Source organism: Dinoponera quadriceps, unplaced genomic scaffold (assembly GCF_001313825.1).
Source record: "Dinoponera quadriceps isolate SergipeBrazil2010 unplaced genomic scaffold, ASM131382v1 scaffold707, whole genome shotgun sequence".
Classification (NCBI taxonomy): domain Eukaryota; kingdom Metazoa; phylum Arthropoda; class Insecta; order Hymenoptera; family Formicidae; genus Dinoponera; species Dinoponera quadriceps.
Genome location: NW_014555450.1, coordinates 1589256 through 1609634, shown reverse-complemented (window position 1 = coordinate 1609634; position 20379 = coordinate 1589256). Strand labels below are relative to the sequence as shown.

Below are 20379 nucleotides of genomic sequence, written 5' to 3'. Positions count from 1 at the left end.
GTGTGAACCTTGGGTGAGCCTTCGTGGCGGAAGAATCGTTCCGCACCTGATTTCGCAGCCTCGTTGTACCAGTGACCGAAAATCCAAGAGGGTGGCTCGCCGCAACGAGAACAAAGCGACGTGAGTGAACGTTTCACCGATTCGTTACCCGGAAGGTCTGGAGTGCAGTTTGTGTGACGTGCATTTGAATCGAATATTTTTGCACCTCGAAAATATCCTTTCGTGCGAAATATTACGTTAATTGGAGAATGAATAGGAACTCAAACGGATGTCTCTCCGTTATTCGGCGTATATTCAGTTTTCGCGAACTATACTGAAACTTGATGAAAAAAAAGAAATAAAATTAAAAATTTTAGTAAACGGGATTTGGGGAGTATATACAGAACGCTGTATCTCAATACAAGATTTTTCAATCAACGTACAATAGGCTCGTGTTCAAATGATATACAAGTCGGTATTGGAGTGATAACCGATTGAAGATCTGAAAGATCTTTACCAGCAGTAAATTCAGCTTTTAGAATGCAAATAAGTTCATATTTTTCATGTTAAACTGTGTAACTAGCTATATACTTGTCAAAATATTAAATGTTGAATATCAGAAAGACAATAACGGAGAGTACTCTCTAGGGAAATTCCGTTTAAGAGGAATTACACTTTCCGAGCTCTCAAAGAAATTGTCACGTTAATAAAATCATGAACGAAAATTCGGAAATTTTTCGCATATAAGTAAAAACGGTCTATGAGAGAAAATTCGACACGATAAATATACATAGCAAGGCTCACGTCGTTTATTTATACGTTGGCGGAATACTTTTGTACGATAATGATCCAATTGAAGTCTAATCGAGGAGAAAAGAACATGTGGAAGTTGCCGGATGGTGGAGGGGTTTCTCACAAATATTCTCGCATATGAAGCGCTCAGATTGCGCTGATTAACTTAACATATTGTGTCTCTACGTGAGATGGCTGGGATTTACTTTCAAACGCTCGTACGCCACGAGTCGGAGAAAGGTTTTCAAGGGATTGGTGACAAATGTAAGCACTTCTTCGCAAACCATTCCGAGGTTAACCGGGATTTAACTGATTCTTTAATTCGAAATCGAACGCAAACGTTTTTACCGCTATTTTAGTACGTTGCGTTATTCCTCGCTGTTATCGAATAATGAGGGAGACGGTAAAGTTAACAATTAGTTAAAATCCTTTAAGAGATTTGCCAAAGCCGCTCGTAACAGCTCCAGAGAGAGAACGAAAGCTAACATCAACGTATTCGTAAAGTCGGGCCGTTAAAGTTTCCGTAAAAATACGGGTTGAACGGATTAATTTCGATACGCCGCGAGCACTGTTATTTCAAGCGGTGGAGGCACGAAAATCACCTAGCTCGACGTATCTAGTCTCATCGGTAGTAATGATTTTCTTTCGCGAAAGTCGGAAACTTACATGAATACGAGTTTGCAGTGCCAATAAGCAGAAATATAATAGCGGTGGCGTGTTAAAATAATTTAAGGGCCGCGTGTAGAATATATACGCGCGTTATCCGTGCGGCCCCTCGTATGCGGATGATTTGTTGCGAGGTCGAGGCTTACATTTCACCCGTCCCACCGGTTTACATCGATAATCGACGACGTGCGCGCGCGAAAAAACGATCGAAGCCGACACTACGCGAATTTACGATTGGTTAAAGCTCGAATATGTAAACAAACAAATTGACCCATATTTTTTTCTAATTGATTGAACGGCAAAGAACTTTGTTGATTGACTGAAATGATTTTCTTTCGAAACACGTTTTGGTTTAGGTGTCGATTACGTAGCATTCTTCAAATGTGGTGAAAGAGAAATATATGATGTATCGTGTGTAAACGTATGGCAGTCTAGTTTCTAATCTTTTTTGGCAAGCTTAAGAGGATAATTGAGAAATAACCGAGTTAAAGATCGCGTATACATCAAGACGACCGAATCCTTTCTCTCTCTCTTTGAACCTGACTTTATTTTAACTTCTACTCGTAATTGAATTTTTACTTTAACGGAGTTTCAGCCGATTAAAGTTCAATGAAAGAGACGATCGCTCGAGTGACTTTGCATATATTTTTACAAGAGACAGCCCCCCACTAGAAATTCTGCGGATGCTTGATATATCTTCGCGCCGATATTCAGCTACTTGGTAGGTTCGTCGAAAGTTCTGCGTTCAACAGAGGGCTTGAATTATCGGGAAAGCATGAACGAGTTTCTGAGCTCTGCTCTGGGAAACTATGCTACCACCATAAGACGGACGACTTGAGCGTCGTAATTAAATCCACAGAAGCTGGGGGACAATTATTTACACAGGAGAGGAGATCGCCTTTCAAACTCAATGACGGATTGACCTTTTTATTAGGATCTTTAAAGCGACGTACACACGCGAACTTTCTCATCTTCGCTGCAATCATGCCCGTAGCTCAGCATTCACCACGATCAATCTGCTATTTCACCAAAAGAATACGTAATTTCTCGATTGACCTACTACCTAATAGAGTGTAATGCGCGCTTCATTTAAACGGATTATATTCATCAAATCGTCATCCGCGTGCATGACTAAAGCCGCATTCTCGATTAAGTGCGCCAATCAATACGGCAGAAATTCGAGTATCGCATCAATCGCATTCATCCGTTTTACCGGATCAAGTATCATAATATTTATCGCATTGAATCAGAAAGGATTCTTGCGAAAGTTCATTTATTTCCTCTTATTGACGGGAACGCGGTGTATGTAAAAAATATTTAAAAAAAACGCATCGTTATATTTATCAGAATAATTACGTAATATAATATTTAATAATAGATGATTAAACATTGAATTGAAAATATACTACTACTGTACGCTATTAATAGAAGTTTCACTAAGCTGTTTATATTTGAAACTTATCACATTTACAAAAAACTAAATCATGATTTAATTGACGTCAATATCATCTGGTTCGCTCTTATCTCTGAAATGATGTAAATTTGCGAGAAGCAATGAATGAATTAATAACGATCGATTATCTTCGCTTCATCTTCAATTTCGGCACATTGTAGCCGACCGTGACATTCAGATCCGCAACAAAATCTTACCGCGAATATCGTCGATGGATTGTATCGGGAGAACACCCTGTACAAAACGCCCCTCGAAATCCATTTGCGCACCTGTCATCGGCCGCTTATTAAGTGTTTCGATCGCCACGCTGCGTGTTTTCCCCGAGACTTCGCCGTAAAATTCGTATGACATTCTCGTAACATCCATCTGCTAACACCGATTATTATACGTAGGAGTAATTTTTCTGCGCGTTTGCCTCAGTTCTCGTCCAATAAGATATCCAGAGCAGAAACTTTGGTGAACAAGCCGGTAATTCATAAGATCCACTTCGGGCACGCCATTATTTCAAGTGAACTTTACGAACTATATAAATAAGTACAATACAAGATGACACGATTACGCGCGCAAAGAGGTGACTTTACACAATGCAAAATTGCAATCTCGTAAAATGCTATCCCCTTTTTTCGTTTCTTTCTCCGAGAGAGCGACTTCGACTCTTATTATTATCCCTCGTGTTACAGAGAATATTCTATGCGTTACGCTTTTCTAATGGAAACTGGATAAATGCAGCAGCGAGATTTTAGACGTAGCGGGATAGAAAGACCCAATAAGACAAAAACGTCGGTAAGTTTCGAGGAGTATATCCCTCCGGAGGCGAGGAAGTGTGAAATTTTCTTTAAAAGCGAGCTCGCGCTGCCTGTGATTCCTCGGAGAAAAATGTCGACAGAAAAATATGAAAAATGGGTGAAGGTATACGATATATATTACGAGGCAACGCGGGTGACGACGATCAAGATTTACGACTGCATTCGCTAAAGATGTTGCACCTACCTCTCTTTTGCTAATAGTACAGCTGCACTTGCGACAGTAAAGCACGTTATTACTATGCTCTCCCGCGACAGTAATTTACGATGTTTTATTCAATTTTCTGTGAAACCTGCGTTTACTTCCCAGGCGGGATAAACGCTGCAGCGGATGATCAGGAAACATCGTTATTGTATTAGTAACGATACAACGAATACAATAACCATGTTATTGTATTATTAACGAAACGGTGCAAGTGCTGAAAATGCACTCTGACAAAATGTAGGACGCAGCGCGATACATATCAAGCTACGTTATTTGCTTTGGGGAAACGAATGGTACCGAGTGCAATGAGAAGAAAAGAGCACTGAATGTTTCTTTTTTGAAACGTTAATAGCACATTGTCCGGAATATTTTCATTTTCATCAGAAAATGCATGCAAGTCTCTCTCTCTCTCCTCCCAATAGAGGGGCTTCAATTGATGCGACAAATAGCTACCGTCCCTGATAATTGCTAAATAGATCAGAATTGGTGATACGCAATATTGTCGATAACGGCGAATCAATCATCACACTCTATTTTAGCTTCTCGTGAATCTAGTGAATCGACAAGTTCAGGAAGCCATAGGTGACCTAACGATTTCTATTGTACCGCGCCACTCGTTCTAGGTCGTCATTAATTAATAGTCGGTGCGTCGCGACCTAACGACCGAGAGAGGACCCGATGACAATGCAACGCTCGGGACAACTGCAGTGAAAGATGGTGGACAAAAAAGAGTTGAACATAACGAAGGCGAGGACCCCGCCGCCGTTGAACCTCAGCGAGGCAATCGAGGATGAAGTACTGAACCAAAAGACTGCTAGAAGTGAGTATAGAGATGCGAAAATTTCAAGATTCCGAGTACACGCGTACAGGGCGCGGCGGTGAGATTTCTACCGGATCGTTAATTTCTCCAGATTTCTCCAAATCAGATTTTTCATATCAGCCGATTCTTGTAAAACAGCAACATATCTCCTGTAACTCTTTATCCCGAAAGAAGAAAAACAAGAAAAATTGCGAATTACACTACCTCCCTGCGGTTGAAATTTTTTGTCTGTTCCGCTCGTAAAGAGCTTCTCTGCGCGGGCTTTTAAAGTGCGGTCGCGCGAAAAATGTTCAATTTGCGTCAACATTCGCAAAATTAGCCATTCAAGTAATTAACGATACACTCGTCCCAACCGTCCTTCCTTCCGCCTCGAATTGCACGCGCGATCGATACAGCGCGGCCCGAAATTATAAAAAACCATGTGCGGCGGTAACGACAGCACGTGTACGCTATGACGTCGGGAGTTAAAACGCCCAGCCCCCGAAACAAATTAATGCAGTCCATATTTTTTCCGTTCGAAATTCTATTTTCATAGGCGCGCAAAGCGATTGAAAAAGTGAGTATCTAAAAATACTTATTACATATATCTGTTAAATGAAATTTCACTTATTTTGGATACGTCTAATATGACGGGATATTTTAACAAAACAATCAGCTGAATCTACATACAATTGCTTTACATAATGTATCTTTTCCCCGCCAGTTCTTAAGAATGATCTTCTCCTACACGAGGCTGTGATAAAGAACGAAGCGGACACCGTTCGCAAAGTACTTAAGGAGACTGTCGACGTAGATTCCAGAAATAACGTAAGTCAGTGAGAGAAATCGCTTAAATTGATAGAAAGAGCAAATATATTGAAAATTGTCCGTGCAGTATGGCCGTGCTCCGATTCACTGGGCTGCATCCAGAGGAAACACGGAAATTATCGAAATGTTGATACAAGCCAAATGCGATATCGAAGCGAAAGATAAGGTATGGAATCAATTAGAAATGAATGTCGCGCGCCTTTTAAGCCGGAGTCCGCGTAATCTCTTAATTGAGAGTTAAGGATAGTAGCGACTAACCTACCTACCGTCTTGATGAAATTCCACGTCGAACATGAATTCTCGAGCTGTGCGTTTCTCTTTCAAGTACGGAATGCGCCCTTTACATATGGCCGCTCAACACGGACACCGAGACGCGGTGAAGATGTTGATAAACGCCGGAGCGAACGTATCCGCGATTAACAAGGTACACCGATCATCCTCTAACAATTGTTTCATCTCTATATTCAAGCCGTTCGAATTGAAATTTGCGTAAAACCGTCGCGACGATGCTATCCGAAAGAACCGATCTCTCTTTAAGCATAATTCTTCGGCTCGACGGAAACTTGCGCGAGACACAGTTGCGCGAGATTAAATGGTCGTGCATTTAATTGGAACTTATCGATCGCGGAGAGAGGAAATATATCGAAACTGAAATCTCTCGCGGGGGAAAGAAATCGATAATCGCGTCAACATTGATACTGGCATCGGTTTTTTTTCTTTCTGCTTCCCTCTCTTCGATCTCTTCTAGAAACAACACACCCTCTTAATGTGTGGTGCTCGTGGCAGCAACGTAGGCGTGGTGGAATACCTCGCGGAAGCTGTGGAATCGTTAAACGGTGAAGCCGTCGACTGCACCGGTGCAACTGCGCTTCACCACGCAGCTGTTGCGGGGCATCCCGCAGTTGTAACGGCGCTGTCTAACATACCACGGATCGTACTCGACGCGACGGACAAGGTAAGCGGGGATGTTCTTTCGCCTCGTTATATCAATACGCGCGCGTAATATATAACTCGATCCTTTTCATACGCTGTTTCTCGATCGCAACGGTTGCAATGAGCTTCTATATATAATAATATGTGAAAATTGATATTTTGGAGAAAAATTCTGAACGCCGCAAGAACTCTGCCATTTCATTGTTAATAAACCGGTCTCTTTTTGACTTATATCTCTCTCTGTATAACCGAGTTACCTGCAACCGTTAAAAATGATATACGTTCCGTAAACCGTGTGTGTACGACAATAAACGTTGATTTTTTTTCCTACGTACATTATAATGGGCGAACAATACGGACTTGTCTTGCTGCAAACATATCCGGACCTTGTGAATATTCCGAAATTCGCTTCTCGCACAATATGGTCATGTTTCGGGCTCTCGAATTTCGTAACGAGATATTCCACACCCGGAAATCTGATTCCCATCATTTCACTCGGTATCTCAAGGGATATCCGTCCGTTCATTAGCATCTTCGTTGGCCGAACTTCGCTCGTGTGTAGTATCCCACCGCCAATCACAAACCGACTACTTCCGCGCGTAAACTCGCGGAAAATTCATTCGTGCAATCTCGTGTCTCTCGGCAAATATCTGCATGCATAAATTATGCATGATTTCCTGTCTTTCGTGCGGAGCAATTGTCCGGAACAATATTCTCAACAATTCAACTTTGCGACGCTTTTTCCTTTTTCATCAAGATAGTTTGAAATATCCGGATGAGTGGACATCTCCAATGTAATTGTAACCGCGTTTCAAGCAGAGAATGATAAATTACATTAAGCAAATTATCATCAGTGCTGATACAGTCTCGTCACGAATAAATACGTAATATGAATTTATACCCCATTTCTTGTTAATTTATTATCAATATGCATGTATTAAAATGAGATATATTTCACATTACGTTACACCGTCTCTCGCATTTAACATCAGCATTAAATACAATCTCATATATAACTGCATAATTCACTGCCACTCGCGAAGTGAGTGTCGGATTTTTTCAACATTTCCGTAGGAATCTCTTTGTGTCACACTAATACCTTCCTTTACAAGAGAGAAAAAACAGCTATTGAAGGATCGCTTAAGGTGATACGAATAAACCTGTCGCTTCCTTCGGAAATTTGGTTCAATTTCTCCTATTTTGTGCTTGTCAATGCTTATAACGCAGCGTTAAATAAACACAAGTTTCGACCGCCGTAAAAGTACAAAATATCTTCAAATTGTGTGAACGGGCCGAGCAAAGGCCGTATCTGACAGGCGGATTTTTCAAAAACAAAGGAGACACGCCTCTTACTTGAGAGCGGTTTTAGCGATATAACTTCTTCGATCAATCAAAACAAGAAGTTTCTCGCATCTGTCAACTATCCGGGATCAGCTTTGACGTGATGCGGGTATTCTCTGGGACGTTTCACAAGCTGCTCCTCAATACACGAAATATATACACGTAACGTTTCCGCGTTTACCCCCAGGGACATGCGCCATATTGGCTTCGAGCGGAGGAGCTTTTGTAAGCCGTGGAGGCGATTCTCCAACGAGAGAGTTTTTTCCATAAACTAAAAGAAAAGAAATCGATGATACTTTGGGACACCGACGATATAAGAATCGAAAGAATACCCTGGAATTCCAAATTTCTGAAAAGAAACAATAATCGCACCGCAGCGATTAATTTAACAGCGCAGGCTTTATCCGCTTCTCGGTATAAATTATAGCCTAATATATTAAATACGACCGGCATTCCCCTTCTTCCCCCGCTCGTGAAACGAGCGACCCGAAACAGCGAAAACGCATCAGCGATTGTTCGGGCATAACGGCGACTCCTCCATGGTGCGGCGCTATCGATCGCCGAAGACACAAAAGGGGGGAATTTATAATNGGGGGGGGGGGGGGGGGGGGAGATGAGAGGAACCGATTTCCGTAGCTGTATGTCCGCCGCTGAATCCTCCATCTTTCTGCTGCAAGTTGCTATAGCGCGCCTCCGTATCAGCGAAATCCCCCGAGGAAGGCCGCGTAAACAAACTCTCACCTCTCCCTCGACTTTTTCGATTCTCCTGGCACCGAATTCTAATCTCGTCGCGCGCACGTACTTCGCGTTGCATTCCGGTCGTGTTAGAAAAAAGTACAACCGATGAATGAAAACATCGTCGTCATTTTCCGAATTGTTTTCCAGAAGGGACAGACGCCGATGCATTGCGCCTGTGCCGAGGAGCACCTGGAGGCCGTCGAGGTCCTTATAGGATTAGGTGCGAACGTAGACGCCCAGGATAACGACGGTAATACCCCGCTTCACGTGGCCACCAGGACTAGACACACAGGGATTGCGCAATTGTTACTAAAGGCTCGAGCGAACACCGAGCTCACCGATGCGGTAAATCGAATAATTTTTGCGGCATCCATTAGGAAAGATGCTGTTATTGGAACGAATGAATTATTGCAATCTCCACTTGTTCTGGGGGATTCTCATATCGTAGTTAGTTTGAACAAATAAAATTCCTCCGTATTGTTAGAAAGGCCCGATATTCGCGTCGAGTTAACCGACTATCTCTTCAGGTGGGCTTCGCTCCCCTTCACGTTGCCGCGAGTCAGGGATGCAAAGGAATACTTGACTCTATGATTCAGCACGGGGCTGATCTTAACAAGCAATGCAAGGTGTACATCTCGGAATTTCTCTATATATAATCAATGTCGCGACGCATAACGTCGATGCATTTATATCACCCGCACGGGTTATATTTTAATTATCTACTTGCAGAACGGCAATACACCTTTGCATCTGGCCTGCCAGAACAACGAAGTAGACACGGTAGAGATATTAATTAACAAAGGCGTCGATCTTAATTGTTTAAATTTGGTATGTATAGTTTACATCTATACCTCATCGATACAAGACAGATTACGTATAGTGCGAGAGAAAATGTTATCGATTTACTCAGGCTGAAATTAGAATTTCACGTAATGCATTTTCCGTCAAAACTTTCTTTTCCTGTTCGTACTCGAGGAACATTCGGAGAATTTTTTGTTAATGAAATTATCGATTTCATATTTCGACGTTTCGTTTTTAGAGACTGCAATCGCCTATTCACATCGCGGCCGAGATGGGACATACGGACATCTGCGAATTACTTCTTGCAGCAGGTGCAAATATCGAGCAGAAGGAACAGGTAAATGATTATTAATTCAATTCTGACTAATTTATCGATGCTCTGCTATTACTGACACTTCGAGTCAAATCGTTTTATTAAGCTCTACGATCAAATTACGATATAATTAAGCTCGAGTTATTCGATAACTAATTAAAACCTGCCCGTAAGTTATTTATTCAGTTTGCTTACAATAAACGAACAAACTTGTAACCCGCGACGCCGGTTAATTAAAGGGAGAGTCTAATTAAAAAGGGAATCCAATTAAATATCCGAGGGAATCAAAGTGATAAAAACGGAATAACGATTTATGGCCAACCAGGTGGTATAATAATAACGTCGAAAAAATACAGCGTGTATGTAACCTCTGACTTGATTATTTGACTGTAGTTAGCGGATTCGCCTTAATCGAAACGTTCCGTATTGCTTTAAATCCAATCGTCCTTGTTTCACACAAAAACGAATAAAGCTAATGATATTCGCGGGATGTAATTATGAAGACATTGGCGAAATTAATATCTGACGGAACGAACAAGTAGAAATGGAATGAGTATTTTAAAGCGCTCAGATTCCAACTTTCGGGTGATGTATTAAGTCTCGGTAAATACTATAAATGTAATTTATCCTTCTTCATCGTAAAAAGTGCTTTATTTTCATGATACGCAGCTCCGATATGACACCTAATAATCCCGATGAGCGCATCCTGAAGGAAGGTCACACGACACGGTTTGATCATGTCGGTAGAGAATTGATACGCGCGATCTATTTACAGAAAAGTCGTACACTTTAATCTCGCACACTGCGGTTAACGGGAGATCATGGCGGTCGTAAACTCGATAATGAAGTTAAACCAAAGTTATCCCGACATTTGCAGAGCGGCCGGACACCACTTTACATAGCGGCGAGGGGCAGTTTCACGGCCATCGTCGACATGATCATTAAAACCGCGAGATTGGATTATCCGACCCTGGTAGGTACACCTGTGTGAGAGCATTTCGCATTCTACGACATTCGACGGACCGTGCCTTTGAAAAATCACAATCTAATCGAAACATTTCAAGATATACGCTCATAACTAAGAAACAATTGCGCTTCGCAAATAATATGCGAGAAAGCACTTACCAAAATAAAAGGAAATCATTGAAAATCTCTTTTGTTTTCGGTTACTCAGTATGATATATCCGCAAAATTCGATGAAATCGTTTCCGAAACGAGTCTCTCTTCGTTAATAAAAATTCTTTCGAAGAGTCGAAATTTTGCACGAGGTGGCGATAAATCGAGGAGACCGGGTCTGGAAGAGATGTCACATTTGCGTGGTCTTGTTTACAAATAAATAACTTTTTAAGATTGTTTCTCTCGTACGTAGCTACATTATAATGTACACAATATTATGGCTTTCTCTTTGAATCAATGCGTAAAAAGTGTGACAACCGGACTCGGCCTCCCGGTGCTAAGTTTCGACCGTATGTGACCGAGTGCTTGGAAATCTTAGGAGATTTCGAATTCCGACAAGGAGGCTCGAGAATTAACTCCAGCGCGAAAACGATGGAGGGAAGGCTCGCGCGGTGGCAGCGTATCCAGTAACAACGGCGGTCTGTCTGAGCAAGTGCGATCCGTTCTCTGGAAGCTGGCCTACAAACAGTTGGCACCTGACGATTGGAAGAAATTAGCTCTCCACTGGGCCTTCACCCACGATCAAATCAGAGCCATCGAGCATCAGTATACAGGTAATTCGCGTTCCTGTCCGTTGCTAAATGTCCGAAGCTGTGACAAACAACGCCATCGAGATACAAACAAAACGTCCGAGTTATAGAAATGTAAGATGTCAGAGAGATAACAGCGTTTTGTACAAAATGACGATAAAAAGGCTATCGTATCAATTAATTTACACAGACGTAATTTGTATCTCAACGTTCCTATAGTGCACTTAGAGCAGCCTTATGAAAAGGACGATAAAGCTCCAATTGTAGGTCCTTCGAGCTACAAAGAGCACGGATTTCGAATGTTACTCATCTGGGCTTCCGGATTAAATCCCGACGTGCCATTGGCGAAAGAGCTCTGCGAAGCTTTGTCAGCGGTAGACAAGAAAACGATTGCAGGTAATTCTCCTTTTAACGTTTATCATTTTCAAGTAAAACAACCGTCGTGATGGTCCCCTCGTGATAAATAAGGGATGATATTGGAACATTTTATGTGCATTTTTTGGGGGAGTTGTAGCGTAAATTTTTGTCTTAAAAATATTACTCGATCATAATGTCTTCGCGTATATTGCAAAAATGTGCTTGAAACGTTACTCGAGATATTTTTCAAGATGATGACATTTGAAAACATCGCATGTTATTGAATATCGTTGCGATATATTAACGATCCTCCGTCTCTTGTATACATTTAACACAAAAATAACTTATAAAGAAAATGGATAATTCGGACGACACAAATAACATCTTATTTATAGCAAAGCGAAGAATTATGCATTCGCTTTCCCCTTATATGTTTGTCTCATACACTTAATTCCGGGAATCATATTAATTAATCACTCGCGCGCGTGACAGAATAAATTTTTCATGCACTTTGTAAAAGATAAAAATGATATTTCCTCGCAGATTCCGTTCGCAAGCAGATGGATCAGGACAACAAGACGAAATCGAAGGGCCGACGATGTCACAAATGCTCCATCACGTGAATATCTACGAGTGCCAAACTCGACTCATCCGTTTCCACGTGCGCGCACCGATACGTACACGAGGATATAACGGATCTATAACTTGTATCGCAATAGTTCCGTTGGCAACTTTCTGTATTGTAGTATGAGAAATTCTGGGAAGCTCGGCCAAAGATTCACGACAAATTCACGCTCGAAGCCACATATGGATCTTGTATAATTCATACTTACCTTTTGTACCAACGATGGGCAATGTTCCGCAATTTCTATAGGGGAGGAGGAGGCACGATCAACGATTATAATTTACGACACAGAAATAGCTGTCGATTCAAAGCGAGCACACACACATATACATACACACGTTACCGAAATCTTTCCAATGATTCGAGTGGTTTTACGGGGAAGAGGGATGAGAGTCACCTGTGAGAAAAATCCTCGTGAATATAGAAACGAATATTCAACTCTTTCGATATAATAATTATATTAGGATAAATATCTCATCATTGCGACGAATCACTAACAACTCTTAAGGCTCCGGCTAAAATTAACATTCACACAAAATCATTGAGAAAAGAGATTAAAAGGAGAAATATCATATTAATTTTACGGTTATTTCGGAGTATTTCGTGCCGAATCGATTAGAAATGTTATTTAGTGGATATATCTTTTTATTTGAACGTATACCGCAAGATAGAATCTCGGTATACGTTTCCTCGCTTCTGATGTCATCAAGCAAAGACAGTTGCGGGAGCCTTAAATTCAAAATTAGCAATCAGTGTAAATGATTGAAATTTGATACACCGAGGAGTAATAAATGATCCAAGTATGCCGATCTTAAACTATTCTGTGCATTCTGCGTGATAACACGGGGAAGTGGTCAAAGAGGAAAAGAAAAATTGTATGATAAAGCTCGATAGGAATGAAATTTTCACGAAATGAATTGCACTCCGCTAGACTACCGTCGGATAAATAATTTCACTCCTGATGAGAGGAGAATGTGAAGGAAGATTTTGGAAATTCGAAATACATACAAACGACGTAATGTGCGAAAAGTACTTAAAACAAAATACTAAACAAATATATACGTATGAAACTAAACCGTCCTGAGCAAAAAACTCTAATCTTAATTTAGACGACTCGAGTTTAGCACGATTCCATTTACCCTCGCGATTATTTTATATAGAAATGTCGTATGCAACTGTCGTGGTAACTCGTAGAAACAAAATTTAGTACAGAAACGATCGGAAAAGCGGTACAATTGTAAAATCAAAGTACACAATCGGACGCAATAGGGACTTTACGAGATAAATAATAACGCATAGGGTAAATGTGAGAGTACATTTTTCAGGGCTTTCGATGTGATAAAAGTTTATTGTTAGATTATTAGATTTCGATAACGCATCGATATAACAGAATCGATAACGTTTATCGTGCCGTTCGTTTCGAAAGACACACACATAAAAAATCCACATATCTGAAACCTACGAGTCTAAATAGATTTAATCAACTTCGAATAATAATATCTAATTTTATTTTACGTTTCGTGATATTTTATATATTAGAAATTTATAGAATTTCCAATCAAATAAAGTCGCACTCGTAATTATAAATTTCCAAACGAGAAATCACTTTTTTCTACTTTATATATATATTTGGTTTATATAATTTTACATAATGTCGAAATTACATTACTAAGAAAAATATATGAGAAACAACTGAGAGAATTGAAGGCAGAAATATTTATTTTTGTATTTAAGTCTGTATTTGATTTCTTAAATTTTTCGACAATTGCTAGCAGTAATATAGGTTAGCAACAATGCGAAAGACAATGTATATAATATACGTATGTAAGCGACGTATATAGTGACAAATACCGCTTGATAAGAAATCATGGACTTCCGAAGCTGCTTTCTGAAAGTACGATTTTACAAAAATGTACATATCTCGTCTTGATGTAATAAATCGTTGTATTCTATATATCGTCGTGTTAATTATTTGTTGCAACCTTTATCTGAATTATAATTGTTATGCAGACGAAATTAAATAATTCCTTCAAAGTTAGGAAAAGAACAGGATTAAACTCTGAAATAAAAGGAAATATCGATTGATAAAATGGTGGGGTTTGCAAATAACTGACAAACTCGATTCCCAAATGGTTTCTATTAAAATGTGAATCTTTTATTAGTCCATATGAAATATCCTGTGTGACCTCTATGCTATAAAAGAATTCATTTTATCATTACTTTATGATGCGCAGTATGTAACAAAATAGTATGAACAGTAATATAATATTAGTGACGAATAGTAGAAATGGAGATGTGGATGTGGTACCAACCATCTATAGCAATTCTACCGATTATTATTCTCTCTCTTTCTCTCTCTCTCTCCCCCCTTTTCTTTTCTTCTCGCTCACTCTTCCTCTAAAAATTTTTAATTATAACCCTAATCATTAATATTAGTACTACTATTACTAATATATTACTACGACATATGCGTTTAACGCGCGTTTTCTTCGTTGTCGCTTTAAACTACTAAAATCATATTCTATCGCGAAAAGTACGTGTGCCGGAACGCAGGTGCATCCGAAATTTAGATCACTGCACGTGACTTACACGCACACTGGTATAGTCATCCAATATCAAATACATCTTACAATCGTACATACCTATAAATACGATCAAATAAATCAATGTCTCTAAATCGTTAAACTTGTTCTCCCTCAGACTACCGTCGTTTAAATAAACATGTTTGGCGTTTGAATGGTACTTTTTTTTCACTTCAAAACACCTTTTTCGCCTTGCTTCGCTGTTATAATTTCCTTGCATTTTCAATCTGTCGATGAAATGAATACAGAGGATCTCAGAAAGACATTTACGAAAATATGTGGATTCGACGAAGTGAAAGCTTACCGAAAAGCATTAAAATTTCAAACTGAAATATATATAAATATTTATTCGTTTATTATCGGATTTTTGTACTTATATGATTTTCAATATCTTGAAAACCGCCAATTACGAACGAATAAAAGAATCGAGATCTCGTTGTCATTTCTTTCAGAAACGTATTAATCTATTCTTGTAAAAAAAAAGCCGCAGACGACAGTGCTAATTTCCTCGTATATAGACATAAATTGGTAGAAAAAAAAAACTAATAATTTCAAAAACAAACCGAATTTTTTCGTTCGCTCAACTACCATGCGATAAATTTAATTTAAAGGGAAATAAATCTTTAGAAAAGGAGAAGACGTCAAGATGGAGTATCAAATGATCCAAATTGTGTCTCCGCAATCCGTTTATTATGCGATACCTATAGTTAAAACCGTGTCCTCTTAATTTCTTTTACTTTAACTCCATAAGCCTCGCATCATCCAGTCAATAAAATGAATAGGACGTCTAGGAAATAAACTTCCTACGGTAGAAATAAAAGAAAAGAGAAAAAAGAGGAAAGCATTAGGTTTGTTCTCTCCCTTTCTATTACTTTCCCTCTTAACGCTGTCGTTGCGCATGCAACAGTTATTTTGAAAAGAAACGAAAAAAAAAGACGAAGAAAAAGCAATCATTGGATGAAATCAAATGAAAATAAGAGGACCGGAGATTATGAAGGAGATATATTAACGCGGTTATTTCGCGGTAATTAACGCTGAGAATATATCTCATTGTCTTTCAGGGATCTTTGAAATTGTACGGTAAATAAAAAATATTTTCTTGCGCATTAACATCAGTGTCTTGGCTACTATAGCGCAATTGTCCTGTTTGATGTTCCTTATTGCTCTTACGATACTTATTACGATTAATATTACAACTATAACTAACTTATAGTCATCACTTCTTTTGCTCGCGGTCTAACAGCAATCCGCGTACGCTGAATCTGGATCGTATTCTCGATTTTCGTCAATGATTAAATACGCATTCATCGTTCAGCATGCCTCGCTTATAGCCGTTTGAAAAACTAATTCAGACACGCGAGACATATAAACGTGCGCACTTCGAAATCATGAAGAACAAGTGATCGATAACGACGTTGTTACCTACAGAGATTTCTGTACATATGTTGTTGCGCAACGTGATCTTGTATATTTTAATAATGTAGAAATCATTAATCATGAGACACATCATTGATAAATTTTTGCAACTTATTTCTCAATACAGATGTATCGTAGTTTAAGATATTTTGAGGCTACAAGTTTCTAATTGTAGCTATACGAATGACAACGTTAAAAGCGAGAAATTGCTTAAAAATTTTCCTTATACAATACACACCGAAATAAATTACATTTTCTTACCATTTCATCATCTCTCTTTCTTTCTTTTACACGCTTATTCGCGTTCAGTGTGTGCAATAATGCGCATGTACCTAACAGAATGGTAAAATATATCGTGAAAGAGTTAATAAACGGACGTGTAGTTTGACCTACACTAGTCAACTTGTACCACATATTTTTAAGAGAAAACAAACTCGACGACAGTTAACCGACATTTGCTAATTCACAAAATAAATTAAAACTTTCAATATCTTTTATGAAATCACATTGAGTGAACGCGATGAAGAAAGCAATTTCTTTCTGTGCAATTTTGTTCGTTCTTAGTGTAAAAGAAAATATTCGATTTCTCGCTCCGAACTCGCTTATAATTGAATATGGCTACAATGAGAAAGCCTCGATTTAAATATTGGTGTTGAATTTTTATTAAAAAAGAATCTAAAGTTCTATCGTATCCACGTAAGAAAGATATTGATATTGTTATTATATAGATATATATTGCAAATATAATACTACTCTCTCTTTTCTTTTTTTAGGTAACTCCTGTTATAAATGCAAATTTTACATATATTAATCGTATTTGAAAATTTTGTTGTAGAAAGTCAAATGCTATAAAAACGATTTCAACTACAATTGACTTTGCTGTAAAGTAGCGCGATACACGCACGACTTTACAAGCGGCACCAATCAATGAAGTGTCGTACATAAAGTTGAAATTTATACTCGACGTAACTTGCCCCATCCGCAAAAGTTGTCGAGCGCGTTCCTTGAACGTTCTAACTGCTCTTCCGCAAAAGTTGCAACAACGCGCGAGCTGCAATTTTTCTCTCCGCTAACGGATGTGCTGTTTTACGAAATCGAGAAAAGCTTGCCACAAACAACAACGTCGAGGAAATGCCACAATCTCACCTCGTCCATCAACCGTTCGCTCATCCCACGAAGTCTTGAAGATCTGGTGATCTTTCGCGAATCTTTCCCACGCAGGCTTAAAGTACGTAAACTGGACATGCCCTATCACCGCTATCCATAATCTATGTGTGTTGTAATTATGTAAGTATACATGTGTGTGTAGTGTGCGTGTGTGTGTGTGTGTGTGTATACACACATATATATATATGTATGTATATACACACATGTATGCGTCATTAGCAATAAAGAAACGAAGGGAGACCCCGGATGTATTGGCCGAGAAATGACTTCGTTTTATCCCTTTAGCGGCGATAAGGATGATAATTGGAGCCGGATGTAGATCCCGTATAACCCCTTTGGGGACCACCGCCATAGTTGTCGTTGGTTCCTGGTGCAGCAGGAACGCCTGAAGCTCCGTACCCGGCGCCTGTTAGAATCGCACAAAAGAACGTAGTACTGCGTGCCAGGACGTGGCGAGGACGTTATCGGAGAGGGTGGTACAGAGCAATGGTCGTGTTATTTTACGATAACTCAAGAGACTGATTCTCGATAGGAAACGATGAGCGTGAGAAAACAGTGAAAGAAGCTTCACTCTTTGCAATCCGAACTGATGTACGAATAACTGTAGACACAAAATATCATTTTCGAGTGAGTTGAGCGTTCGGACCTTTTGCAAATAGAGTAAATCAAATGTTATAATTTATTATATGTAATGTGTTCGTGTAGAAATTTGGAAATTACAATTACCCCAAAAGTCATTAAATATATTTTTATGATTCCTCTGAAGTTGCTTAGACATGACACAGGACCGCAAAGAGTTAAGACTGATAGGATTAGTTGAAAACCAACTTGGAATGGAGAACGAAGGAAGTAATCAGGAGGAAACAGGTATCGGAAGCACTTTTCTTAAACCAAGTCTAATCAATATTAGACGAGAGAATACACGAAATAAAATCATTTTCATAATTCGATCAACTCGATTCACTTTTAGTTACTAACGACAACATAGTTACAATTAGTCTCGTCCATATTACATTTTGTTCTAGTTGAAATTTCAAAAACCAACGTGTTATTAAATTGAAAAAAAGAATGAAACAGAACCATACTAATCAGTTAATATTAGCAAGACTTAACCTGAAGAGAATATTCCACAGTGGAGGAACGTAATACTAAAAAGAAAGATTTAAAAATATCAAAGAATTAAAATGTGCGGGAAAATGTTGAGCGACTAAAAAAACTATTTTCATCGAACTCAACAATTTTTCAAGTCGAATCGAACCAGTCTTGCTTCCTATTCTAAAAACATATTCTTTTGTTGCCGAGAATTTCTACGGGAGAATTGATCCAAACATGAAAAATATAACGATATAATCCGATAAACTTAATCGTGATCAGTAATTTATAGTAATAACAAGAGAAATATATAATTGATAACAATCGCGTCTGTAAAATTCTTCAGATTTATAAACATCTGAACCTCATATGGCGGCATATTAAAGTTACTACTAAAGGACAAGAAATAGAGAAGATACAAAGGAAAAGAAATGAGAGAGGATAATAAGGCGACGGAATAAAAAGGAGAAGATGCAAGAAAGGGAAGGGGATTGAAGTCGTCCGTTGCAAGTGAAATCAGGAAAACAGGTTAAGAAATGTGTTGTGAAAATGTATGGAACCCGTGTAAACGTATCTTGCTCGTGAAACAATACAATGTAGGACAAATGGATGGATGGATGGACGGATGAATGAATGAATGGATGGATGGATGGATGGATAGATGGATGAATAGGCAGAATTTTACTGAGAGTAATTTAAACTCGAGAGCAAACGGGCTAAACTAACATCACCGACCTAGATCTCGAAAGAGGTTACACATTTTCTGCCAAATCCAAGAGATCCGATGTGCGTTGCAGCGGCTTTTAGGACCTTCGAATAAGTTTCAAATCGCGAGTTCGTGACTAATTTGCAAAAAGGGGTGCTCGAAGCGATGTCTAAAAACAGGTCAACTCGTTTGCACCGACTTTATATCCGTTCACGGCGCACGTACACGGCGGAGTATCGTCACGTCGACGATTCATCGATCCTTTAACGCTTCCCAACTCAATTCTGCTTCTATCAAAGACGAAGTCCTTCGCATCCAGAAAAATGTCTCGAGCAAAAATCGCTTTAAAATGTAATTAATGTTTCCGTCAAAGAATCGTAAACATATTAATTTTTGCAACCGACTTACAGATAAGTCAAGTATTAGAGTAATCGAAAAGTTTTACTTAGCTGATTTATTCAATAACAGCGTTTGTTTGTGTTCGTGATATTACTTCCATCTAATAAGCATAAAGAAACAGAAAAACACTCAATAATGTAGAAAAGGTAACAAGTAGTCAGATTAGACAAAGTCAAATTTTTCGTTCGTTCGTCCAAACATCGTAACAGAACTCGTGGAACATCCGTAATCTTGTAACTGGATTTGCAATTGGAAAGCGTTAAACGGACACCTTATACGTTAATTACTTATATTGTTATCTTTTAATTACTTAAAACAATTGTAGGCACTATCAAGTATCACGATTAAAAGTAACACATGTATATCCATAAAAAAGCGAGACACACCTTAAGACTTACTACAAAGCTAACGCTGTAAAGATTAAGCGATAAAATTTAATATTAGCTTAATAATGCAATCGTACAGCTAACGCGATAGTGGCTTAGCTAATCTTAGTATAAACCGGGCGCACTCTCTCATTCCTGGTTAACTTAACAACCCTTACTCGGTAATCTTATTGCGCGTTATATCTCGACTGCCGGACGAGTTTGAAGTCACCGCTTTAGAATTAACACACAAATCGTGATATATAATCAAAACTACGAGGATACACCGGTATAAAACGCGGGGGGGGGGGGG

At 39.1% G+C, this 20379-nt stretch overlaps 2 protein-coding genes across 8 annotated transcripts in view; one reads left to right on the top strand and one right to left on the bottom strand.

Annotated features, from left to right (window-relative positions):
• Positions 1 to 20379, bottom strand: part of LOC106744205 (heterogeneous nuclear ribonucleoprotein 27C-like) — a 77306-nt gene that overhangs the window by 22828 nt on the left and 34099 nt on the right. The window contains exons 8-9 of one of the 5 annotated variants that reach the window (XM_014618745.1): positions 12674 to 12736; positions 12509 to 12582 (exon numbers count right to left, since the gene is read on the bottom strand). The exons of 1 other annotated variant lie outside the window; for it this stretch is intronic. In XM_014618745.1, the coding sequence (XP_014474231.1) occupies positions 12711 to 12736 (26 nt within the window). In that variant the 3' untranslated portion in view covers positions 12509 to 12582; positions 12674 to 12710. Of the gene's footprint in view, positions 1 to 12394; positions 12737 to 14510; positions 14533 to 14757; positions 17911 to 20379 lie in introns of those variants that run through there. 3 more of the 5 variants (XM_014618744.1, XM_014618746.1, XM_014618742.1) reach the window with 3 other exon arrangements.
• LOC106744204 (ankyrin repeat and death domain-containing protein 1A-like) lies at positions 8 to 12359 on the top strand. 3 transcript variants are annotated; one of them, XM_014618740.1, is made up of 14 exons: positions 8 to 120; positions 4522 to 4718; positions 5422 to 5525; positions 5593 to 5691; positions 5851 to 5949; positions 6274 to 6480; positions 8685 to 8882; positions 9065 to 9163; positions 9267 to 9365; positions 9577 to 9675; positions 10529 to 10624; positions 11147 to 11381; positions 11625 to 11753; positions 12258 to 12359. In XM_014618740.1, the coding sequence occupies exons 2-14, from the start codon at positions 4613 to 4615 to the stop codon at positions 12335 to 12337; spliced, it is 1650 nt and encodes a 549-aa protein (XP_014474226.1). In that variant the 5' UTR covers positions 8 to 120; positions 4522 to 4612; the 3' UTR covers positions 12338 to 12359. The 3 variants fall into 3 exon arrangements, with proteins under 3 accessions (XP_014474226.1, XP_014474225.1, XP_014474224.1); XM_014618739.1 differs by having other exon boundaries at positions 11613 to 11753; XM_014618738.1 differs by having other exon boundaries at positions 11577 to 11753.

Excerpts from the sequence above, each read along its gene's own strand:
- LOC106744204 (XM_014618738.1), top strand. The coding sequence starts at position 4,613 with ATGGTGGACAAAAAAGAGTTGAACATAACGAAGGCGAGGACCCCGCCG. Across the intron at positions 5,526-5,592 it reads ACGTAGATTCCAGAAATAAC|TATGGCCGTGCTCCGATTCA; the intron begins GTAAGTCAGTGA and ends TTGTCCGTGCAG. Across the intron at positions 9,366-9,576 it reads ATCTTAATTGTTTAAATTTG|AGACTGCAATCGCCTATTCA; the intron begins GTATGTATAGTT and ends TTTCGTTTTTAG.